Source organism: Typopeltis vanoorti, chromosome 1 (assembly GCF_054136105.1).
Source record: "Typopeltis vanoorti isolate ZY-2024b chromosome 1, IOZ_Tvanoo_1.0, whole genome shotgun sequence".
Classification (NCBI taxonomy): Eukaryota; Metazoa; Arthropoda; class Arachnida; order Uropygi; family Thelyphonidae; genus Typopeltis; species Typopeltis vanoorti.
In genome coordinates this window covers 145,080,539-145,103,088 of record NC_143549.1, presented here as the reverse complement: position 1 = coordinate 145,103,088, position 22,550 = coordinate 145,080,539, and the positions used below count along the sequence as shown (strand labels likewise).

The 22,550-nt window shown below is 33.4% G+C and overlaps 2 protein-coding genes across 3 annotated transcripts in view; one reads left to right on the top strand and one right to left on the bottom strand.

Moving 5' to 3' along the window:
- Nucleotides 1–22,550, top strand: part of LOC150110510 (tolloid-like protein 1) — a 152,660-nt gene that overhangs the window by 108,017 nt on the left and 22,093 nt on the right. The window contains exons 10-14 of the mRNA XM_090394315.1: nucleotides 3,594–3,739; nucleotides 5,889–6,084; nucleotides 13,938–14,060; nucleotides 15,756–15,916; nucleotides 21,966–22,152. Of these exons, the coding sequence (XP_090250441.1) occupies nucleotides 3,594–3,739; nucleotides 5,889–6,084; nucleotides 13,938–14,060; nucleotides 15,756–15,916; nucleotides 21,966–22,152 (813 nt within the window). The remainder of the gene's footprint in view (nucleotides 1–3,593; nucleotides 3,740–5,888; nucleotides 6,085–13,937; nucleotides 14,061–15,755; nucleotides 15,917–21,965; nucleotides 22,153–22,550) is intronic.
- Nucleotides 1–22,550, bottom strand: part of LOC150110511 (arylsulfatase B-like) — a 318,735-nt gene that overhangs the window by 276,049 nt on the left and 20,136 nt on the right. For both annotated transcript variants that reach the window (XM_090394336.1, XM_090394327.1), the window contains exon 2: nucleotides 16,914–16,980. The gene's annotated coding sequence lies outside the window, so the exon portion shown is untranslated. The remainder of the gene's footprint in view (nucleotides 1–16,913; nucleotides 16,981–22,550) is intronic.

The following is a 22,550-nucleotide window of genomic DNA, read 5'->3' as shown; positions in this document are numbered from 1 at the left end:
GTTGTTATCTATTTTCAGTGGGACAGAATGGTGGAGTATAGTTATCTGTTTTTCAGTAATCTAAAACCAGATAACTGAAAAAAACAGATAACGTCAGAGTTTCCTATATGTTTTACTTTATCTAAAAATTATTGCTGGTATGAGCTCTTTTGGGAATGTTAATATACAACTCTGATATTGAAACAAATATACGCCGCTGTATCATTCTGAAGTGGCGAATACAAAAGAAAGGATAATGGTTATAAATTATTATTAAAGTTATCTAGCAGCATACAGCAATTGCTTTTAAAATGAACTCATATTTAAGTCGCGACTTGTAAATGCCCGCGGGCGTGCTCCCGTAAGCTCTCTGGTCAACTTATTTGTACGAAACTTTCAAGTTTCTATATTTGGCTTTGAAATAATGCTGGATCTAATATCTACTTGATTTTTTATAAAATCATATTTAAGTTTTACTTTGTTTCTTTCTAAGAGTACTCTTGGTTCTACTAACTCTCAGTACGCTGCTCTACTTTAAGCATATAGAACAGATGTCGAGATGGAATTTGTATTTTGCTAGAGGAAAATTTTCAGCAACATTGAGCTACATTTGAATTAAAAAAACCTCAAGAGTATTAGCATATTCGATTAAAGCCTCAGAAGAGTGGGAAATGGAAGGTGGAAGAAGAAAAAGTCATGTCATACTGATAAGTTCTTAAAAAAATCATTGGGAAGAACTGCTTAATAAATTCGAGTAGAAACCATTGTTTCATGATTTAGCTGCATCTAATATTTAGGCTCTTAATTTCTCATAAGGAATTAAACCTGTTACATTTTCTTTGTCTATCTAATTTTGTAAGAAGAAACATCAACTAAGAAGAAACAGTTGATGACAAAAACATTTTCTCTAATCTGAATAACTTTTCAAAATGTCGAATAAATATGTGTCAGGAAAATAAGACTGACTATTAATATTATTATAAGGCATTTATTCAAAGTCCATCTCAACAACTAACTATTCAAAAAGTGTATCCTTGTATGAATTGTTTGCTGTTATGATTGACTGAGAATATTAAATTATTTATGATCAAGTAAATTATTAAGTTTATTATTACGTCAGATAGATTCAGTAAATGTTCAGAATATGCTTTTATAATGATAAGAACATTCGTCGAATATGACTTCTTTTGTATAATCGCATACGGGAGCTAATATTCTGGAAATGTTTAGGAAAACTAATAACGATATTAACTGGAAGACATGTAGGATAGTTTGCAACACCTTCTGATTCTAAAATGGATGCTTGATTCAGTCGTAAGTAATAAGAAACTAAGTAGAAGCATATTTTTCCCTCCTGAGAAAACACTTACTGTTCCCTTCACATCGACTAGTCATTGCAGGGATACCGAATGAATGTAACGTAACTCAGTTACTACTCTCGCCATTCTTAGTAGCTTGAGGTATATATATATATATATATATATATATATATATATATATATATATATATATAATATTCATCAAAGCTTGATTTCCTTCCTCAATCTTAATCTGGTTATATTCCACTAATTCGAGCCCTACCAAGGGCCTATGAGTTGTGGAAATACTGAAAATGAAAGCTGTGCCGAACAAAGCGGCCTTTTGCAGCTCCCAATTTTTAATCCATCTAACTCGAGTGCTTCTAGATGTTTTTTCAATGTTTTAGGGATGGCGCCTAAAGCACTTATTATTATGGGAACAACTTTCGTTTTCTTTTGCCAGATTCGTTCAACTCCGATTTGCAAATCGCGATACTTTGTAATTTTTTCATTTTCTTTGTGAGAGAGAGAGAGTGCGATTCCGATCATGTCAATATTTTGTTTGTTTGTTACTGTATGAATTAAAATCCGCTAACTTGTCATTTTTCTGGAAAGAACACGAAGAACGCATTCAGCCCGGAAATAATCACAGTTCGCCAGAGAACGAAGTATTGAAGATACATTATTTAAATTATAGTACGCAAAAACTACACAGTCCAATCTACTATTTTGGATAATTATGCAATGCAGATTTATTAAAGTTTACATTTCCGATAATTTTCAACATCAGATATTTCAAAAATCAAAAACAGGAAAAAGTCAACAGTCAACAGTCTTCTCTAATATTGCGGTTGTTCCGTCGTCGTGTTTCTTTTTCCTGGTATTTATATACAGGACTTCTCATAATTATGTCATAATGCCAAAAAATTATATCTGCTCATAATTATGTGGTAATATCAACAAATTCTGCTTGCAAGATTTTATTTTGTATAAGAATATCAATATTCTTAATAATACAGTATGTACTATTACATTACTATAGAAATAAAATGCATAATCCTTCAGTTTCTGGAAAACTGTAAAATTAAAATGTTTTGTGAAACGAATAAAAGTCTGTATAATAAGCCTGACTTATCTGTTGCAGCAATTTTAGGTGTTAGATGATATTTGCCAACCTAATTGGCCGAGTGGTTAGAGCATCCGCTCTCCAGCCAAAAGGCTGCGGTTCGAATCCTGCCATGGGCATGGATTTGTGGTTGTCTGTGAAAATACTAGTAGTGGTAGATGGCGTTGGTGTAGATGATGAAAGTAGTTGTAGTTGGCGGATTGAGTGGTGAAGACGGAGAGTTATAGAATAGGTGTCCTCCCTTGATGAGTCTTTGGATAACTTGGTGTCATGTAATAATAATAATAATAATAATAATAATAATAATCGGCGTTCAGCGTGAGGAAAACTTGAAGTGGCTTGAAAAGGACCAGGTTTGGTGGCTTAGACTTGAATGCACAAATTATTTAATCCTAAGCCAACGATAGTACCAATTTTACTATAGGTTGCAAACCTTTCGTGGACGTGATTAACATAAAAATACAGTACGAAATGAATACCAGCCATTTTTACAGAAAATTCCATTGAACTTGGCCAAATAATCTTTATAATGTGATATAACCAAATCATCGAATCTGAAGAAATAAAATTTAATATTTTGTTATCAAACATATTGTTGTGCAGCTTTCTTTGATGGTGGAAACTAACTGAAATGTACTTCTGATTGATTTATTCATTTTCATTATAAATATAACCATACTAACAATTCCTGTTTATTTTAATGCATATTGTTAATTATTTATTATTTGTTTGTTTGCTGTCAGCATTTATCTCATTCAGCTCATTGTATTAATATATTCATTTTTCCGCACTAGATCAAAACTTTTTAAAAAATTTACATGGTATCTTAAAGCCATAAATTTGCATATTATCGAAATATGTTACGTGTTTCGCTTGAAAAATATATTTCATTTTGCAATGATATGCAATTTGGTAATATGAATGACAGTTGTGCTAATAATTTAGAACACCCTAGCATACAGTATGTTAAGGCAAAAAAATTTCATTATTCTGACGAATATTTTGGTAAATAATCGCCTGAAGGAAAACGGCATTATACCATGCTTTTTAGAAAAATAAGATATTATGACGTTCACTAGATAAATATTTTATATCTTTCCTAAGAAAAAATACTCTTTCAAGACTGTAAACTATAGAATGTGTACGTGTGTTCTTTAAAATTTACCACTAGAAACTTTTGTACCGCGCAGCTATATGCGGAGGTGAGGTGGTGATGGAGGAAGGCACTCTACACAGTCCAAATTATCCAGAAGATTATTGGCCAAACAAAGAATGCACGTGGAAGTTAACTGTGCCAGAAAACCACCAAGTGGCTCTTCGTTTTCAGTCGTTTGAGGTAGGAATATTGCTTTTTTTCCATATAAATGAAATTTTTAAACATTTTTATTTCTCATATATGGTCATACGGAAGTTGAAACAATAGGAGTCTCACAATATTTTGTTGTCTATGCAATATAAATTGTTTCGTGTTTTATTTTTATTGCATAGACAGCAAAATATGTGCAGGATGGTGGTCTTACATAATGCGATTAAATTCATCCACTACTTAACTATTGGTAAAGAATATAAATGGCAACTACTTAAATTCGATATCGTATTTGGTTGTGAGGTTTGAAAAGACAAACACATGCACAGTATTTTTAATAATCAGTCATGTCTTATCCAATAATAATAATAATAATAATAATAAATGGGTTATTAACACTGATCTCATCAGTTATTCTTACTCTCGTTATTATTGCTATCATGGCGTAATTGTAGATAAGTATGTACAATAATAAGTATGTACATGTTCTATAGATCCAATGTTGATCAATAGAACATGCATAAAACAATCCTGAAAATTAAAAACATTAACAGAGTTGAGATTTACGTTGTGAATTTCCGACTATTTGTCTTGTGCGTTATATATTTTAGTATTTTTGGCTTGTTATAACGTTTTCGATTTTATGAGGGAATCGTGATATTTCACAGAGGTTACTTTTTTAATTACTTTTAATTTAACGGTGATTATTTTTAATGACTTCCATCTGCAAAAGGTTGTAAACCATTTGTGGTTGGAAATCATATATTAGTGCTTTAGATGGGATAATTCTAAAACCCTACTCTAGAAACCAAACACGGAACTTTTCTCAAGCACTTCAGAAATCCAGTGTGCAGGATGGTGGTCTTACATAATGCGATTAAATTCATCCACTACTTAACTATTGGTAAAGAATCTAAATGGCAACTACTACTAAATTTGATATCGTATTTGGTTGATGAGGTTGATAAGCGGTGCCACATTAAATCAATAACACGAATGCTAATAATATCTGCCTCTCCTCTATATGAGAACGATAACTCACCATCAGCTGAAAACTCCTGATAAAAGTTCTTCGCATCCTAGAACAGATTCTAATCTAGGTCCTTCCATTCAAAAGGCCTCATCGCATCCGACTGAGCTACGAAGGCTCTGAGTTCAATCTTCTAAAAATTGAAATCAGAGATTTCATTGAAATCCGGGTTCACATAAAAAAAAAACAGCTCCAGATCACATTATACCTGTGCTACCAAATTTTACAGATTGGATGATGTACACGCATAAGGTCCCTGAGAAATCTACCACAATACTAGTTATATCCCTTCCCGATCTTAAAAAGTATAGCATGATTCGTCGCTCCGTCCAGCGGTCTAATAACAAGCCAATATTTTCTCTGCAGAAATGTTGTCTATCGTTGATCTCCATTGTTGATATTTACTTATGTGCAGTGTCCATTCCACAGAAATCGAGATTGTGCTGTTCATTACGTAATATCCAACTATAAACCGCAATCCCTAGCAGAGATAGTACCCATACGTTAACATCAGCAGTCAAGCATGTTAACTATAGCTGAGTGTGAGTGACGCAATCTTTTACCAACCTACCACCGGACTTACCCCTGTTGAGGCATCGTGTGACAGCACCTCTGCTGAAGTTACACACACACACACACACACACACACACACACACACACACACACACACACACACACACACACACACACACACACACACACACACACACACACACACACACACACACACACACACACACACACACATCCCTATGTTTCTTTCTTAAACATTCTCAATACAGTAATATATATTACATAAAAGAGTGTCGCAACATGAAAACTATACAGCCAGCATCTGGTCGATTTTCCCAATCTACGATTTGTAAATGTTGTTGTAAACAGTGTAATATTTGAATTGTAGGAATTCTAGTTTCCATTGTTCAAACTAAAATAGTAAATTGGTGATCTAAACATATAAAGAAATGAGAACAGTCATTTTATGCAAGAAGTATTAAGACTAATGTGGTCGCAAGGTTGAATGAGCCGCATGGATATTTACTTTTCTAAAAACTTTTTTACATCCTTTCTTTAATTTTTAAATGAGTATGAAGAATAATATTGTAATGTATCCGCTTCTAATTATTTTAAAGAAAAATTGTTTCTTTCAGGTTGAAAATCACGACAACTGTGTTTACGACTATCTCGAGGTGAGGGATGGCCATGAATCAACAAGTACTTTATTAGGGAAATACTGTGGATACAAAACTCCTGATGATATCCGCTCTTCAACGAACAGAATGCTAGTCAAATTTGTATCTGATCGCTCAGTACAAAAAGCTGGATTTGCAGCAAAATTTATAAAAGGTAAAATTATTTCTGGAAACGATGCAAAGCAATTTCAGTATTAATTGATTACTCTTTAAAAAGATAAATTGCCTTAAAAGAGTCGATTTTAGTGTGATCATATTCACAATAAATTAGGGCTGGGATTTTGAAGGTGGTTAAATCCTCTGAGCTAGGTTCTTCTGCAAATGCGGATTTAAACAAAGGAATCCATCTTTCGCATGTTTGTTTTCATATATTAATTATCTCGCTTGGATGGTTAAATGTCCTTTAATTACCGAAACAATAATGACAACTTTTATAAACAGGGTAATCACTTCTACAGTACTATTATTCATTGTTCCATGCTGTTAAAATAATTAATTTCTGTTATGATCACGAATTCCTTTCCGATTTAATGATAATGGGAGTACTGAAAGGAATATCTTGGCATGTTTATTTCTGGCCTGGTTGACCGAGGGACGAGAAGTACTTGCTCTCCAACCAACGGGCTGTGGGTTCACAAACATCATACCTCCGTGGGTATCGATGTTGCGAATATCTTTAGGTGGGAGATGAATTCATCGAACGGCCTGTGACCACCATCTTACTGGAGACCGGAAATGACTTGAAAACGTTCCATGTTTTATCTAGAGTAGGGTTTGTAGGTTACGTAAAAAATACAAAAACTTAAATTAAAAATTAAAGAAACATATCTTAGGTCAACCACGATGCTAATCTACTATAAATTTTACAACCTTTTATGGATGGGAAATACATTACAAAATAAATAAAAATAAACTTAAGATTGTAAGTTTTGCAGTTTTCATCATATCAAAAGATTGATGTGAGATATTATGCTTCACATAATATCATCAACGAGTTTAGACAAATAAGCAACGGTATCTGATTAATTTGAAGAATACGAAAATAATCATAAAGTATGCGTTGACCATGTTATGATTTGAACTGAATTAAATAACAAACGTTTCATTTTCTTAGTTTTCTGAAATCCTCATTACATATTTGTATAAGTTGTGATGATCTCTTAAAATATGTCTATTTGTTTAATATATATATTTGTTTTGACAAAGGAATTAAGAATATTTAGGAAATTTTTGAATAACACTTAAGTAAATTAGTATAAACAGCAATATGAATATGTAACACTCACACACTCGCATACAACTAATTGATGGCTGTATGTGATGAAATTGATGGAGGGATCGACAGGTTTGTCCCATAAGGAAGCAACAATTAACATCAGCGCTCAGCGCTAGATACTAGAAAAATGGAGAAAGCTCGCTTGCAAGATGAATCGCAATTATTGCTATTTCACACGGACTTTTAAAGACAAATGTTGTCTAGAATAATCCAAAGACATGTGTGAGTCATGTTTAAGCCCAACAAAAAAGGCAGTGGAGTGGGATGATTATACACACTTTCCTGACATACCTTAATACCAGTAGAACACGATATGAATGGTGCAGCCTATCTGAATATCTCTGCTGACCAACACACCGATTCATGTTGACCATCTCTTCATGTGATGGCCATTTCCAATGGGACAAAATGTCATATCTAGTGGTCTGATTGGCCAACTAAATAAGTCGCCGATCTCAAAAAAAAAAAAAAAAAAAAAATGTGGAATCGTATCCCATAGTGGGCATTACATGTTTATGAATGCTTTTAGGTAGTAGGAGGAGATTTTCATCCGCTTAGTGGAGACCTGAAGTAGTTTGCAAGAGTGATTTATATTTAGTCTCTAGAGAAATGTTTCTGGATTTTATAATCTTGAGCTCGCCAATGATTGTTGTTGTTTGAGATTACAACGGAACGAACTAAGTTAAAGAGGCCAGTATGTTGTCTGTTAACTGCGTTTGGGTGTTTTGTGAGATGAAAACTCATGTTTCGGGGAGAAATACCTTTCTAATTCTGTAGGCGACCGGCTAACAAGGGTTCAATTCAAAAATCTTTATAAAAATGTAGCGTCCTAAAGGAGATTCAAACATATCCATCCAGCACAAATTGTGCAATAGATTAACAACCTATCTTGCGTTATAAAATACTGCACAAACGGAGTCTGTAACATTCACATTTTATGTGAATAAAAATTATATAGAGATAAATGTTACTTTATGGATTGGTCCCCCCAGTCATAAAGTAGCACATATCGTCAAACCTGTCATAGCCGTTAATAAAATTGCAACGTCCATTATGCTGCTACTTGTTTTATACAAGTAGCAGCATAATGCATAATCACAGCATCTGTCTCGGCTATAAAAAATATGTCGTCTGTAATTAAAATGAAAAGCCAAACGGCTAGTTTTCTGGCAACTTAATAGAAATTAAGCGGATAAAAATCCTATGTTGTTATATAGCCAGTAAGTGAAACTCACGATCGAGAACTACGATCTATATGAGTTTCAATGCCGATAAACTATCGGCGAAGGCAATTCGAAGCAAAGGTGGAGCAAGATCCCTCACTATTCTTGATATTCTCTCATAATGTAAAACACAGCTCCTAGGAGATGTAATACTGTCATTACATTATGAGAGAATATCAAGAATAGTGAGGGAACTTGCTCCACCTTTGCTTCGAATTGCCTTCGCCGATAGTTTATCGGCATTGAAACTCATATAGATCGTAGTTCTCGATCGTGAGTTTCACTTACTGCCTATATAACAACATAGGATTTTTATCCGCTTAAATATGTCGTCTGTTTAGAAAGATCTGAATTCGATTCCATCTAGGACGCGCAGAACCTTTCTAAGAGTTTTTCAACTGAAGGTGAGTTGTACAGTCTCATACTTAGATGAAAGAGTTTTTCATCTTGAAAACTGGGACTTTTCATCCACAAAACAGGCAAACCAGTCAATTAAATGTACGCCTGAAATTAACTGTTATAATATGCTAGCTTCATAGATTTAGTTGCACACAACAACCCACCCACATACATACATACGTACATGCAAACATTCCTACTGGAACGTACTTCACATAAACCTGAGAAGAAGCACAATATGTGACTTCGTCATTTCTGAGAGCCATCATCTACAGCATTTACTCAAAAGATGCAAGACATAATCACCATCCTTTAGTCATGAGAACATAGCAACATCTCATTTGGAGCTTTTCAAACAAAGAATGTACAGATGATCCTTGAACGATGATCCTTGAACAACGCGAGTTTGAACTGCGCGGGTCCACTTACGTGGATTTTTTTTAGCATTCTTTTGTCAATAATGCAAAAAACAATATGTAGATACTAGTCTATCTTATCATTTACTAACATAAAATATACAAAATCCATTTAAAAAAGTTAAAATTTATCACAACTTATGCACACAAACACTTACAGACCGTTAATGGCGCCATTCATAGTCGAGAGAAATGTAAACAAACGTAAAGAGGTGCAGTATTAAATCACCACTGCATAAAATGAACTGTTATTAATTAATTATTAAATTTATTTAATTAATTCGAATAAAATAAAAATTTATAACGATTCATTCATTAGTGTATAGGCTAGGCTACTGCGAAGCAATCGTATCGATTGCACTACCATAAAGCAATCATATTGATACTGCTTCGTTATCAATGCATGAATCGTTATAGCTGTAAATAAATATAAATTTATTTTTCACATTATCTTTTCATATTTAATGTCTAATGTTAGCAATACGTAAAACATCTACAGTGTTTTGTATCATATAAAACAATATTGACGTAGGTACTGTAAATGTATTTTCTCTTCCTTATGAATTTCTTAATAAGATTTTCTCTTCTTTAGTTCACTTTGTTGTAAGAATACAGTATATAATACATATAACATACAAAATATGTAATAATCGACTGTTTGTGTTATCGGTAAGGCTTCCGGTCAGCAATAGGCTATTAGCAGTTAAGTTTTTGGGGAGGCAAAAGTTATACGCGGATTTTCGAATAACGCGGGGGGGGGTCGGCGCCACTAACCCCCGCGTTGTTCAATAGTCAACTGTATAATAAGAGTAGCTGTCGAGTTGAGGTGGTCTGAAAATTAGTATAAAATCACTGTATATACGTATGTACCAAGAAAAACAATGCTGTAAATTTACGTTTAGTATCGTGGGTGGGTAAAAGTATTCGATTAGCTAGCCTGGTTGGCGGAGTGGATAGCATACCGCTCTCCAACCAATAGGGTGTGGGTTCGAAATCTACCGTGGGCATGGATGTTTGTAAAGGCCTTCTCTGGACGAGCTTGTATAGCTCCTTGAATTTATAAGGTTTATCTTTAAAAAAAAAAAAAATCTAGGGACCTAACATGAAGCTTTTTCAAGAGACTTCAGGCATCCCATAAACAGAATAATAGTCTACCATCAGAAATCTGAAATTCTTCGACTGCCTGAAACTTTCTTAAATATCCATCATGCGACGAGATTCGAAATCACGCCTGTTGGCAAAGCCAACCAATCGATACCAATCGCGCGATGGCCTACTTAACAACAAAACTACAGAACTGTTTTTTTTTTTTTTTTTTTTGCAGAGGTCATAGTTATAGCACTGATTTATCTTCGGACGTACTACAAAACCTATACAAAAGGTTGGAAGAAGAAGAAGAAGACGTATTTTTTCAGCAAGATAGAACACCTCCTCATTTCAGCAGTAATGGCATATCACATTAGCTCATCGTATTTCTTGCTTTTTTTTTAGTTACATCAAAGGTGTTACGTACCAACGAACTGGTCAAGGATGATTTTATGATGCTAAAACGATCACCGCAGATCCTAGAAGTGTTTGGAATGAAAAATGAAAGCGGATTAGATCAAGAGGCAAGGAAGCGAGATTTAGGCAGTTAATTAGCGGTTACTGACTACTCTTATTACAAGAACCATTAGGAAGTGACCTATTATAACTTTGATTCTATGCTGAGCATTATCGATTTGTCACTTTTACTGACAACGATATTGAACAGGACACAGCCTGCCAAATTTAAAGCTTTAAACACAATTAATAGACACTAGTAGTCAATAATAGGCAAAATGCTTGGGGAAAAAAAAGGATTTTATTCTTCTTCTTCTGAGCAGCCCACTCTAGAGGTTTCGACTAAACTTGGAATATGACTTAGCGTAACTTAAGGTCCACTATGAATTTCAACCTAGTCAGACTAAAACAAAGACTGAAGGGGAGTTGAGTTCCCTTCTCTTCAAGTTGCATCGTTCACCTTATTTCAGTTAAATTTGGAATATAGCTATTTCTTACGTTGCTGAAGATCTCCCAAGAAATTCAGCCTAAAGTCATATCTTTCAGCCATTTGCCACCAAATTTGGAATATTGTTGTTTTCTTACATTGTCTAAGGTCCCCTAAATACTCACAAGTTGACCAAAAAATGAATGGCTAGATTGTAAAGGAGTAGGAAGAAAGTATATTACTTCAGATATTTCTACACATCGCATCGTTCAACCGATATCAATTATTTGTTCACAAGCTATTTTTCCTAGCTCAGCGAAAAAGATAAGTTTGTCTTGTAAAAATAACATCGCATATGTAAACGTATGACCAAAGTACTGAAAAGGTGAAAGGTTGGCTGCAATTTACAAGCAGCTGCTTGGCTGATATTATTGTTCTAATTGTTGACAACTTACATTTTCCTCTGCAGTTCGACCATGGCTACCGATTATTAAAAACAATGTCAGTATAGAGAGTCTCGGATCTTGTGTAAGATCTTGACAACCTCTATGACAGTACGTCTGCATACGAAAGACACCTCTTAGGGTCGATTCCGCTCACGGACTGAAGGAACTTTATTTCATGCACTGTTTTGAACACATTTCACAGTTAGTCAGTCTTCGGCACAGACAAGCAGAGTTTCATTTTTTTTTTTTTATTCCAGAAGAAACTCGGGTTTGTGGGGGTGGGAGGGGGTAATCCACGACTCGATAGAAGACATACAAATTAATGCTAGTTAAAGTAAGAATATCGCTCTTTTGTTTAACCCTAATCAAAATCGATTTTCGATAATGAAAAGGTATTAAAGGCGTTATAACTATGGAAAAAAAGCATTGAACGAAAATTCGCCAACCGACTTTAATAACATAGGGCCATTCTCTCTCTCTCTCTCTCTCTCTCTCTCTCTCTCTCTCTCTCTCTCTCTCTCTCTCTCTCATGTATAAAGCTTTTAAACTTTTAAACGGATTCAATAATCTTCTAAGCATCAGAGACAAACGTTGTCAAATCTAGTGTAATATAGGACAAAGATCAAAGCTGGCTACCGCTTTGAGAGATAATCTACTTTCGTGTTGTGAAAATGAATTAGATTTTAGAATGACGTTAATCCATAAAATAGGTTATAAGAAGGAAGGTCACTTGGAGAACTATAGACTTATTTATTCGAGGACTATAGCTTCATATTAACTCTTCTTGCTTGCAGACTATATAAGGCAGAAATAAATACTCTATTTACAGAGTAAAAGCCAAAAAAAAAAAAAAAAAACGAGTAATAGCCGTATTGAAGTAAAAATAAATAAATAAAATTACACTTTATCAGAATACCTCCCTGAGTAAAAGGAATTTAGGCAATGCCTTTGGGAAAGGTTTTTACTCTGGAAACTCAGGTTTCTCAAAACGCTAATTAGGAAAATCGACCGGTGAACGCACACATGTGCAATTAAGAGACACAATATACAACCCTTATAATCTTAATTGCTTCGTATGTAATCCACGAAAACAGCCCTTCGTCTCTCCCATACCTTCGCATCCTAATATAGAAAATTGCCTGACATCTCTCTCTCTCTCTCTCTCCAGTTATGTGATATATAACGGCCTATTTAATTCTGGAACTGCTTAAGGAAAACATGAATTATCCGAAATTGTTGAAGCATCTATAGAAACTGTGGCCTTTAGGAAAAATAACATCAGCAGGATGGAAGTAGCAGAGATGAGAATGCTTAGATGGATGCGCGGTATGACCAGAAAGGATCGTCTGAGAAATGACTATGTAAGGGGAACAGTGAAAGTTACGAACTTAGGAGCGAAGATACAGGAGGCAAGGTTGAGATGGTTTGGTCATGTGATGAGGAGGGAGGACGAATATGTGGGAAGGGTCATGCAGATGGATTTGCAAAGAAGGAGGAAGCGTGGGCGGCCAAAGAAGAGATGGAGTGAGCTGGTAGAAGAGGACTTGAGGATGAAGAACTTGGATGTGGTGACAGTCCAAGACAGGAGGATGTGGAGGAGACTCATCATCAACAGTGATCCCACTTAAGTGGGAGAAGCTGCAGAAGAAGAAGAAGAAGAAGAAGTTGAAGCATCTATGTGAGGTGCTCAAATTGACTGAGCAAACGCCGTCGTTTTCTACTAAAATACAAAAACTGCAACAAAAGATTAATTTTTAAACAGAGAATATTTCTTTCACATTAAGTTAATGCTATATAATCATCTTGAATTAAATTCAAGACTGCAGTCCTTGGTATCCCTTGTCGTGCTCGTGCTTGAGAACGAATCGACCACTAGTACCTCTGACGACGACAGCGTCAGATGATTCCGCAGTTATCATGATTACGGCAGGATTTTATCCCACATCTAGGGTTTTTTCATGATGTAAGAAAGAGAAACCGGCCTGAAGAACACACGAAATTAAATATTAGCCTCATAACTGAAGTTACTTCCACAGTACTTCAAACCACTCTGCTGATAGTCGCAGAAGACGTTTTGCTTGATTACAAAGTCTACACAAATAAACAAACAAGCAATCAAAATTCAGTACGTTTTCTTTATTCCTTCTACATCACTACAACTTAATTATAAACTGAAAAAAATTCATGCCGTAATTATAAATGTGTAATTTGAATTATGCCATTTTAATTTTAGGTATTAATAAATCACGTTAAGAATGACTTTCGTTTCTGTATTTAGAATTAGATGAGTGCAAAGGTATAGATCACGGATGTGAACATGAATGTGTCAATACACTAGGAAGTTATAGATGTGAGTGCAGAATTGGTTATGAACTCCATTCAGATGGTAAAAAATGTGAAGGTAAGATTATTTTGAAATTTTTGTAAAATAAATCAAATCGCAATGATTTTTAAGGTAGAAAAATCGCAATATTGAATACCATGAAAGTTTATAGTCCGTATTGCGTATTGCTTTCATGATCCCATACAACTCCTTCATTCTATACAAATGTATATGTTACATACCCGTTCTTATAGTTTGTATATACCAAATCCTGCGTTCATTCACAATGGGCAGATGCTTTTCCAAGTGCAAAAAATATAGTAAAATTTAATTTCAGAAATGAAATGTTTTCAAGAATCGGTCAAGCAATGATTAAAATGACCCAAACAAAAATTTCAGGATGATATGCTGCATACTTGCAACAGTGCAACATGCGACTCTAAAATACTTTGCTTATTTTAGTTTATTTCACCAAAATAATAATAATAATAATATCTAAAATACATCCATGAACCGAACAATCATGACCACCTATCAAAGGAGATAACCGCTGGTCTTAGCATGGAGTCAACTAGACAAGAAAGATATCATGAGGTATTTTTACCGACAAACTAAGAATAACGTCCCAGTCGTTGGAGTTGGAGTAATGCAACAAATGAAGATATAATAAGAGCTCACAGACTGGCGTCAGCGTCTCAAATCGTCAAGCGTTTATCTAAGCAACCGGTGCTTGATATTCTTGTGAAAAATTATTTACGATCTTGCATTTGTCAACAATGTTTGTCGTCACTTGCAATTATAACGATTGAAAACAAAGTAGTTAATAATTAAAAAATTGATGATATAATAATTTACTTCGCCAAAAAAAGGAGTAAGACTAAGTAAAACTCTTTAGCTTAATTATTTACAAGTTGTACCTTGTAAACGGTTTAATAAATATTTTTGCATCTATAAATTATTTTTATTTTTCTATCCAAAATGTGATACAAACTTATGCACACCGAGAAGAAAAATGCAAGATTTTTCTGTCCACAAAATTTCTAGGCGCGTTTTTTTTCCAAAAAAATTTGGGACCTCCCACCATGTTTCTCTTGTCACAATGCAAGCCGTGTGACATGGAATGCTGTCTTGCTGGAAGAGTCCAGATCAATCGGGCCACACTGTCATCATGGAGGGCAATAGTTGGTCTGAAACAATCTCCCAGTAATAATTAGCAGCCAAAGTGTATATTCAATGAGGATGGGAAGACCTAGTGATATCCATGCAATACCCATACCAGGATTCGCCACTACCGGCCGATCAACCGTGTTCTAGTTAGCCAGAAACAGGCTGTATATTTTAATGGTCATAATGGTTTTGCTCATGAGTGTATATTGAATGTCTCGATATACCAATTTAAATCCTACTTAATATTATATGTTTTTAAATTAATAAAACAATATTCACAATAAAGGATTTTATATGTCATAACTTTACTAACTATTCTAAATCTGTTTTACTTAAGCAACACATTTGGAGCCTGTGGCTAAAAGCTACATTAAATGATAATTAAAAGGATTAAATACAGTTACGTTAATATAAGCGAGGTATTTATCCAAGAAGATACGATGTCTTAAATCACTAATGGTCTTACAATTTCCAGTTATAAGTTAACATTTCCTACTTTCAATTGACGTTTTAGTTGATTATTTTTCCTGTTTGTCATAATATTTTATTAGAAACGACTGTCCATTTTCCTAATCTCCTTCCCATATTTTTCATTTTACTTTCTAGATGCATGCGGTGGTATTATTGATGAAACTAATGGAACAATAATCAGTCCATCATTCCCCGATCTTTATCCTCCAAATAAGAACTGCATCTGGGAAATAATTGCACCTCCTCAGTATAGAATTACCCTGAACTTTACTCATTTCGACCTCGAAGGCAACAATGTAAGTTGGTTAATCAATTAGTTTCATCACTTTCTCTTAACCTTAATATGGATAATCAGCATTCACTTGCCAATTGAGTAAGTATATATACTTCAGAACTTAAAAAAAAGACATAAAAAGTTCCGCCTGAGAGATATGAAGTTTACATTATAATAAACAAAAAACGAACATAGTATTATTGCAATATATGTAATATATATGTAATATACATATATGTAATATATATGTAATATACATATATGTAATATATATGTAATATACATATATGTAATATATATGTAATATACATATACGTAATAAAGAAGTATTACAGAACAATTCAGTTTTCATAACTACCAAACGCAATGTACGAATAAATGCATGGTTCTACGGCTGACACATGAAAAGAGAGAGAGAGGGGGGGGGGAATGATGATGATGATTTCTAATAATATTGGTGCAAAGTCTTAGTGTAGGATCCAATGACCACGTTTATTTTAGATGAGTAGTCAGAAAACGAGAACAACAATGAGATGAACTTCATTTGAATATCTAAGTGGATTATACGCGTTACTGGGAACAATGTGTAAGATCAAAGATGTATATTAGCATGGTACATATAGTGCATTAGTACTGTAGGTCTATAGGCTTACATCTTATAGTACACCCTTCTGTGAGCAGGAGTCACGTAAACTAAACCAAACAAACAAGCAAACAAACAAAAAAAAAACTTAAGAGGATAATGTTCTTCTAATCTGAAAGACTGTCATGCACACATTTATCACGACTTTTCTTCTACTGATATATGCACCTCGTGCTCTATGGAAAGAAAAAGAAAAAAGAAGAACAGTATTCTAAATATAGAACATGATTTTAAAAAAATTATCGCTTTAAGTCAGGCTCTTATCCTTCTGTGATATTCTAGCTGTCTTTATATATAGTAAAATTTGGAAAATATAGCGTGTAATGTGTTTTATTAATGTCTGGAAAATTCCGGAAACAATGTAAGCACAACTTACCCAATACTTTCTAGCATATATGAACATATTTTGAAGAGATTCTTCCATAAACGAAATAGGATAATCCCTGAAAATGAATATATATATAAAGTGACCATCATCGTAATCCTCTTTCTCTAACAAATATACAAATATAAAATAATTCTTTGGTTATAATATTAACTGTTGCAATGAAAAACCGATTATTTTGTTATTTTGTTCACTTCTTTTAAAATATATTGGGATTATTATATTGTTATATCAACTTTATTATTTAACAAACATTACAGGTGTATTGATTACCAATAGTATTATGAGATTGATTATAATATTTTTTGAGAAAATATAGCCAAATATTATAATAAATATTATATAAAAGCCAATGTTCAAATATCTTGGAAATTTGATTACTCGAAACCATAAAACTAGTAAGAAATGCAGTCTAGAAATTCTTCCAATAGACCTTATCATTCTCTATATCATTTGCTATCTTCGAAAATTCTGGAAAGCCGAGTTAAAACAGAAATATACAAGAGAATCATTAGATCTATTGTATCCTGGAGCATAACAGACCAAGATGCAAAAGATTTACAGATCCGAAAAATAAATTCTTCAGAAAAGTCTAAGGACTTGTAAGAGATAATAAAACAGGTGAAGGGAGAATAAGCGACCTGGAGGATAACATCCAAAAAGACTTAGCTGAGATGAGAATCCTGGACTGGTCTGAAATAACTCAAGACAGAAAGGAATGGAAGAACTGGGTACTTGCAGCAAAGAACCTTAGGAGTTCAGCAAGATAAGGCAGAAGATTTTTCTCACGGAAAAGAATATACATTACCTTGATAGACATAAATTATTTCGTAACAATAGAATTAGCTAGACATGATTAGTATTTTGAAATTATGGGTAATGCAACAAAAACTGAAGCAGGTGTGTTGCGTCTGTTAACCTCGTTTATGTATTCTCTCGCAGTTTTTATAATAAAATAAAGAAACAGAGTTTCTCAGAATATAAATAACTCTACATCTATACGAGATTGACTAACTACGCTTCAGTTGAAGAGCTCTTAGTACGGTTTCTCGCAGTGTCCAAGACAACTACATCGCGACATTTGCCCTTCGTATGGAAAGGCCTTGGTTCGCTATTCGAACCCAGGCCTTTTCAACTGAAGGGAAAATGTCACGATGTCGTTGCAACTTCATAATTGAGGAGATTTAGGATTTAAAGGAGTAACATACTTCTCCAAGGCTTACTTATTCACTAAAAATGTTTTTTTTTTTTTGGATGATATTTCTCAACAAGGTGTCCAACATATATCAGGTGAGGTTGTCTTTGCATACGTCCATGGATCTGTATGCATATAATAATGATATGATTATAATTATTTCATATGACACCAAATTATGTATTACTATATTATGCCAACTGCTAAGTGTGTAGTGTCATCTTTAAAGCTAGTAGTTCCTGTAATAATGAATCGTATCAAGTTATCGAAATCGAATGTTGTCTACGAGATGAACGGATGACTAAACGAATTAAAAGTTCTGAAATGTTTTAATGTTTAATGTTTATTTATTATTCACATCACGTATAAAAATTATACATATTATACTATTCAACTTGTATAATTATGACAATATTTCACAATACAATTCAATGTACAGTAGAATGTTACAAAATAAAATTCAAGTATTACTATCATATTCTGTTGATACTAACACTTATTATGGCTATTATTTTATTATGGTTAATAAAAAGTTTTCTTATATATGCAAATAGAATATAATATATTTCGAATGGTTTCAAAGTTATGATAAGTAATTGGTTTAGAGTAATGTAAGTTAGTTAATGCAAATATGTGTAACCAAGGGCCCTAGCCATACTGGTTACAAGAAAAGTAATTAGCTTAAAACAGACACTGAGAGTCTGGGGGACCGCATCTAAGAGGGCTCCCTTACCAGTTATAATAATGTACATGTTGATATTTTAATTCCTAATTGAATGAACCAATTTGTAAATCAATACTTTAATTGGTTATGATATATGAGTTATAATGATCTCTTATACTATACGTTTAAAATAATTGTCAACATTCTTTAATCCCATAAGGTAGTTTCTCAATCTTTTGAATACATATTCTGAGGTTATATATTTAATTTCATTCGGAAGTTTATTACAGCTGATCGTCGCAATGTACTTGAAAGATATATGAAAAATTTCTTTGTTAGCCTTAGGTACTTCCAGCGTGTTTCGACCGCAGCGCAATCCATAGTCTACATTATATACCAAGAAACTTTCAGTGTTTCTTTTTACATATAACAGACAACCATAGAGATATAGTTTCTGAAATGGTAGAATATTATGAACGATATACAGATCATTGGTTGAATGTGCAAAGTCGGTAGTAGTTATGGCTCTAATTATTCTGTTTTGTATTCTTATTAATGGAAGCAGATTATTATAATAGTCTCCTCCCCAACGGGTAATGCTATATTGCAGTGAATAATTTACCCAGGAATAGTACAAACATCTTAATAATGCTGCATTTATAAATTTTTTAACATAATATATTCTGTTAATTATGAACCTAAACTTATTTGTTAAGAAAGTGGTGTGGGAGTTCCACTTCAAATTGCTATCGATATGGAGGCCCAAATACTTGACGGTTTTTGTTTTTTTTATTAAGCTACATTAACAATTTAGAGTATCACTACATTTCCTTTCATGCCATTTTATAGTTATACTGTGATCTAATTTATCTGTTAATGTAAAGTACATATATCTCGTTTTGTCGGTATTAATGCTAAATCCGTTGTTACTAAACCATATACTTAGTTTTAACATATCGCTATTAATCCGATTTTTTAGATTTTCAAGGGTTGTTTCGGTGTATACTAAAGCCGTATCGTCAGCAAAGGATATCATTTTGCAAAAAAGTTTGTATTTACATAGATCATTAACATATATTATGAATAGGATAGGTCCTAGTACCGACCCTTGTGGGACTCCGTATTTTATTATGTTTCTTGTGCTTTTAAATATATCATAGCTGGTATATTGTTTTCTATTATTCAGACAGGATCTGAACCAGTCATTAGTAATTCCCCTAATGCCTATTTGGATATTTTTAATAGCAATATATCATGATGAACACAGTCTAACGCTTTAGATATATCAAGATAAACAACTGCCGTGCGTGTGCATTCCTTCATTTATTCCACTATAGACCTTTTTATGAAACTCGAGTAGCGTTTTTTCAGTATTGCTTCCGGATCTGAACTCATATTGATTAGTAGCGTAAAAGGATATTTTATTTAAATAGCTATTTAAGCGTTTTTTTATCAGAATTTCAATAACCTTTGAGATTGTGGATAGTATAGATATTGGTCTGTAATTTTTGATTTCATTTCTATTTCCTCCTTTAAATAACAGTACAACTGAAGCAGTCTTTAGGTGTTCTATAAATTTACCATGTTCAAAGGATTTATTAATGATATTTGTAAAGAATTGTAATTTATACCTAATGATAATGTTTAACTTTTTAACATTTATGTTGTCACATACCACTTTTTCCCTTTTTTTAATCCGATTACTACACTCTTCACTTCATCTTCGTTTACTGCATCTAGATACATAGAATTCTTAATCCACGGAAGGTGACTGACATACTTTGCCCTTTCTGCAGGGTCGAAAACACAACTGCCATAGTTGTTTTGTGTTACCTATTATCATACTGACTAACCTCCATTCTTTACTTTTATCATTATAACAAGAAAGAAATAATCGCATTAGGTTATAACATGCTGACTAACGGCATTAGTAGGCCATCATATCCGACTGTTCTATCTTCATTCGTGTTTTTTGTTCCGGATTTGCTTATATTACAGTATCAGCACTAAAGCTGCATGAGAAAGCTCAAAAGAAGAATTAGAAGTAGGCAGAAAATGCACTTTTTTATGATTCGCTGGGATCATTTCCAGATTTCTTCTGTCTCTATAGTTTTTTTTACTCGAACTGATCCAGGCACCATTAAAACTAACCACATCAATTTTTATATATGAGAAATACGAACATTTAATTAAGGGAACGTACTTTGTTAATATCTGGAACAAAGTTGAGGATGCAGTTGTTTTTCCAACTACGGCTTATGGATGTGAGACTTGGAACCTAAAGAAGACAGAGAAGCCAGGATATCATATCCTGATAACAAGATGGACATACAAATTAATGGGTATTAGAAAAGATCAGTAGAACTTCAAGGCTTCTTAAGGATATTGACAGAAGAAAGTTAAAATATTTTGGACACATTGAAAGGATGGAAGGAGGACTTTTGAGAACAGCAATAGAAGATAAAGTGCCTGGAAAAAAGGAAGGGGTAGACCGTCAATGAGATAGATGGATGGTGTGTGTGGAGTGACTGATGTTCAGAGAGTTGAAGCCTCCAGAAAAGCATATATATATATATATATATATATATATATATATATATATATATATATCTTTCAGTTTAGGAATTGTAAAGTTTATCTCTTAACCTAAAAGATAAGAGATAAGAGATAAACTGACTCTTGCAAAGTGTCAGAAACTAAATTATATATTGTACATAGTTTTTCTTTCCCTTTTGTTTTTTTTTTAACAAAATTCTTATTTTGTAAGGCATTCATTATTACGTTATAATGAACAATCACGTCAAGAAAGTCTGTGCGGAGAGGTTACAGGAATAGATACATTTTTGGCTAAACATACTCACGTGATAATAGCAATGGCTTGAGAAAAGCATTTTGCTGAATGAATATTCTGCTAACCATATTTTATTTGTTGATATTGACAGAAGAAAGGATATTGACAGAAGAAAGTTAAAATATTTTGGACACATTGAAAGGATGGAAGGAGGACTTTTAAGAAGAGTAATAGAAGGTAAAGTGCCTGGAAAAAAGGAAGAGTAGACCGTCAATGGATATATATATATATATATATATATATATATATATATATATATATATATATATATATATATATATATATAATATATCGCTTTATGTATCGTTTCTATAAATTATTTATCTTTTACAGCAAGACTGTGAGTATGACAGTGTCGATGTTCGTAGCAAAATGGGTGACAACGAAATAAGAAAACATGGAGTTTTCTGTGGTTCTCGCCTTCCACCTGTCATCACATCCGAAGGAAACAATTTACGTATCGAGTTCAGTTCGGACAACTCTGTTCAGAAAAGTGGCTTCGCAGCTGTTTTCTTCACAGGTAAGCTAAAATCAAGAAATTCATTACTAAAATATTAATAACGAATTCGTTGGCATGAAGAATCTATTACTCAATCAAAATTACCAACCCAGAATATATGATCCTAACATCTTAAATGTAATAAGAAATTATGAATTATGATCGCAAATTTCGGATTTGAAAATTTTTATCTATCAGTACAAATAACAGAACATAGAAAGACTAAACAAACTTTGGAAAGAGACTCCATCCCACAGAGGAGCATTTCTAGATGACATCGCCACTATCTAACAAACCAAGAATGTTCACGAATAGTTCAGAAATCATGATAGTGAGTCCGGATGCATTTCTTTGCTAGTATAATTCCTAGACCATAATCATAACGTCTATCTTAGAGAGGAACATACGAGAGCGAGAGC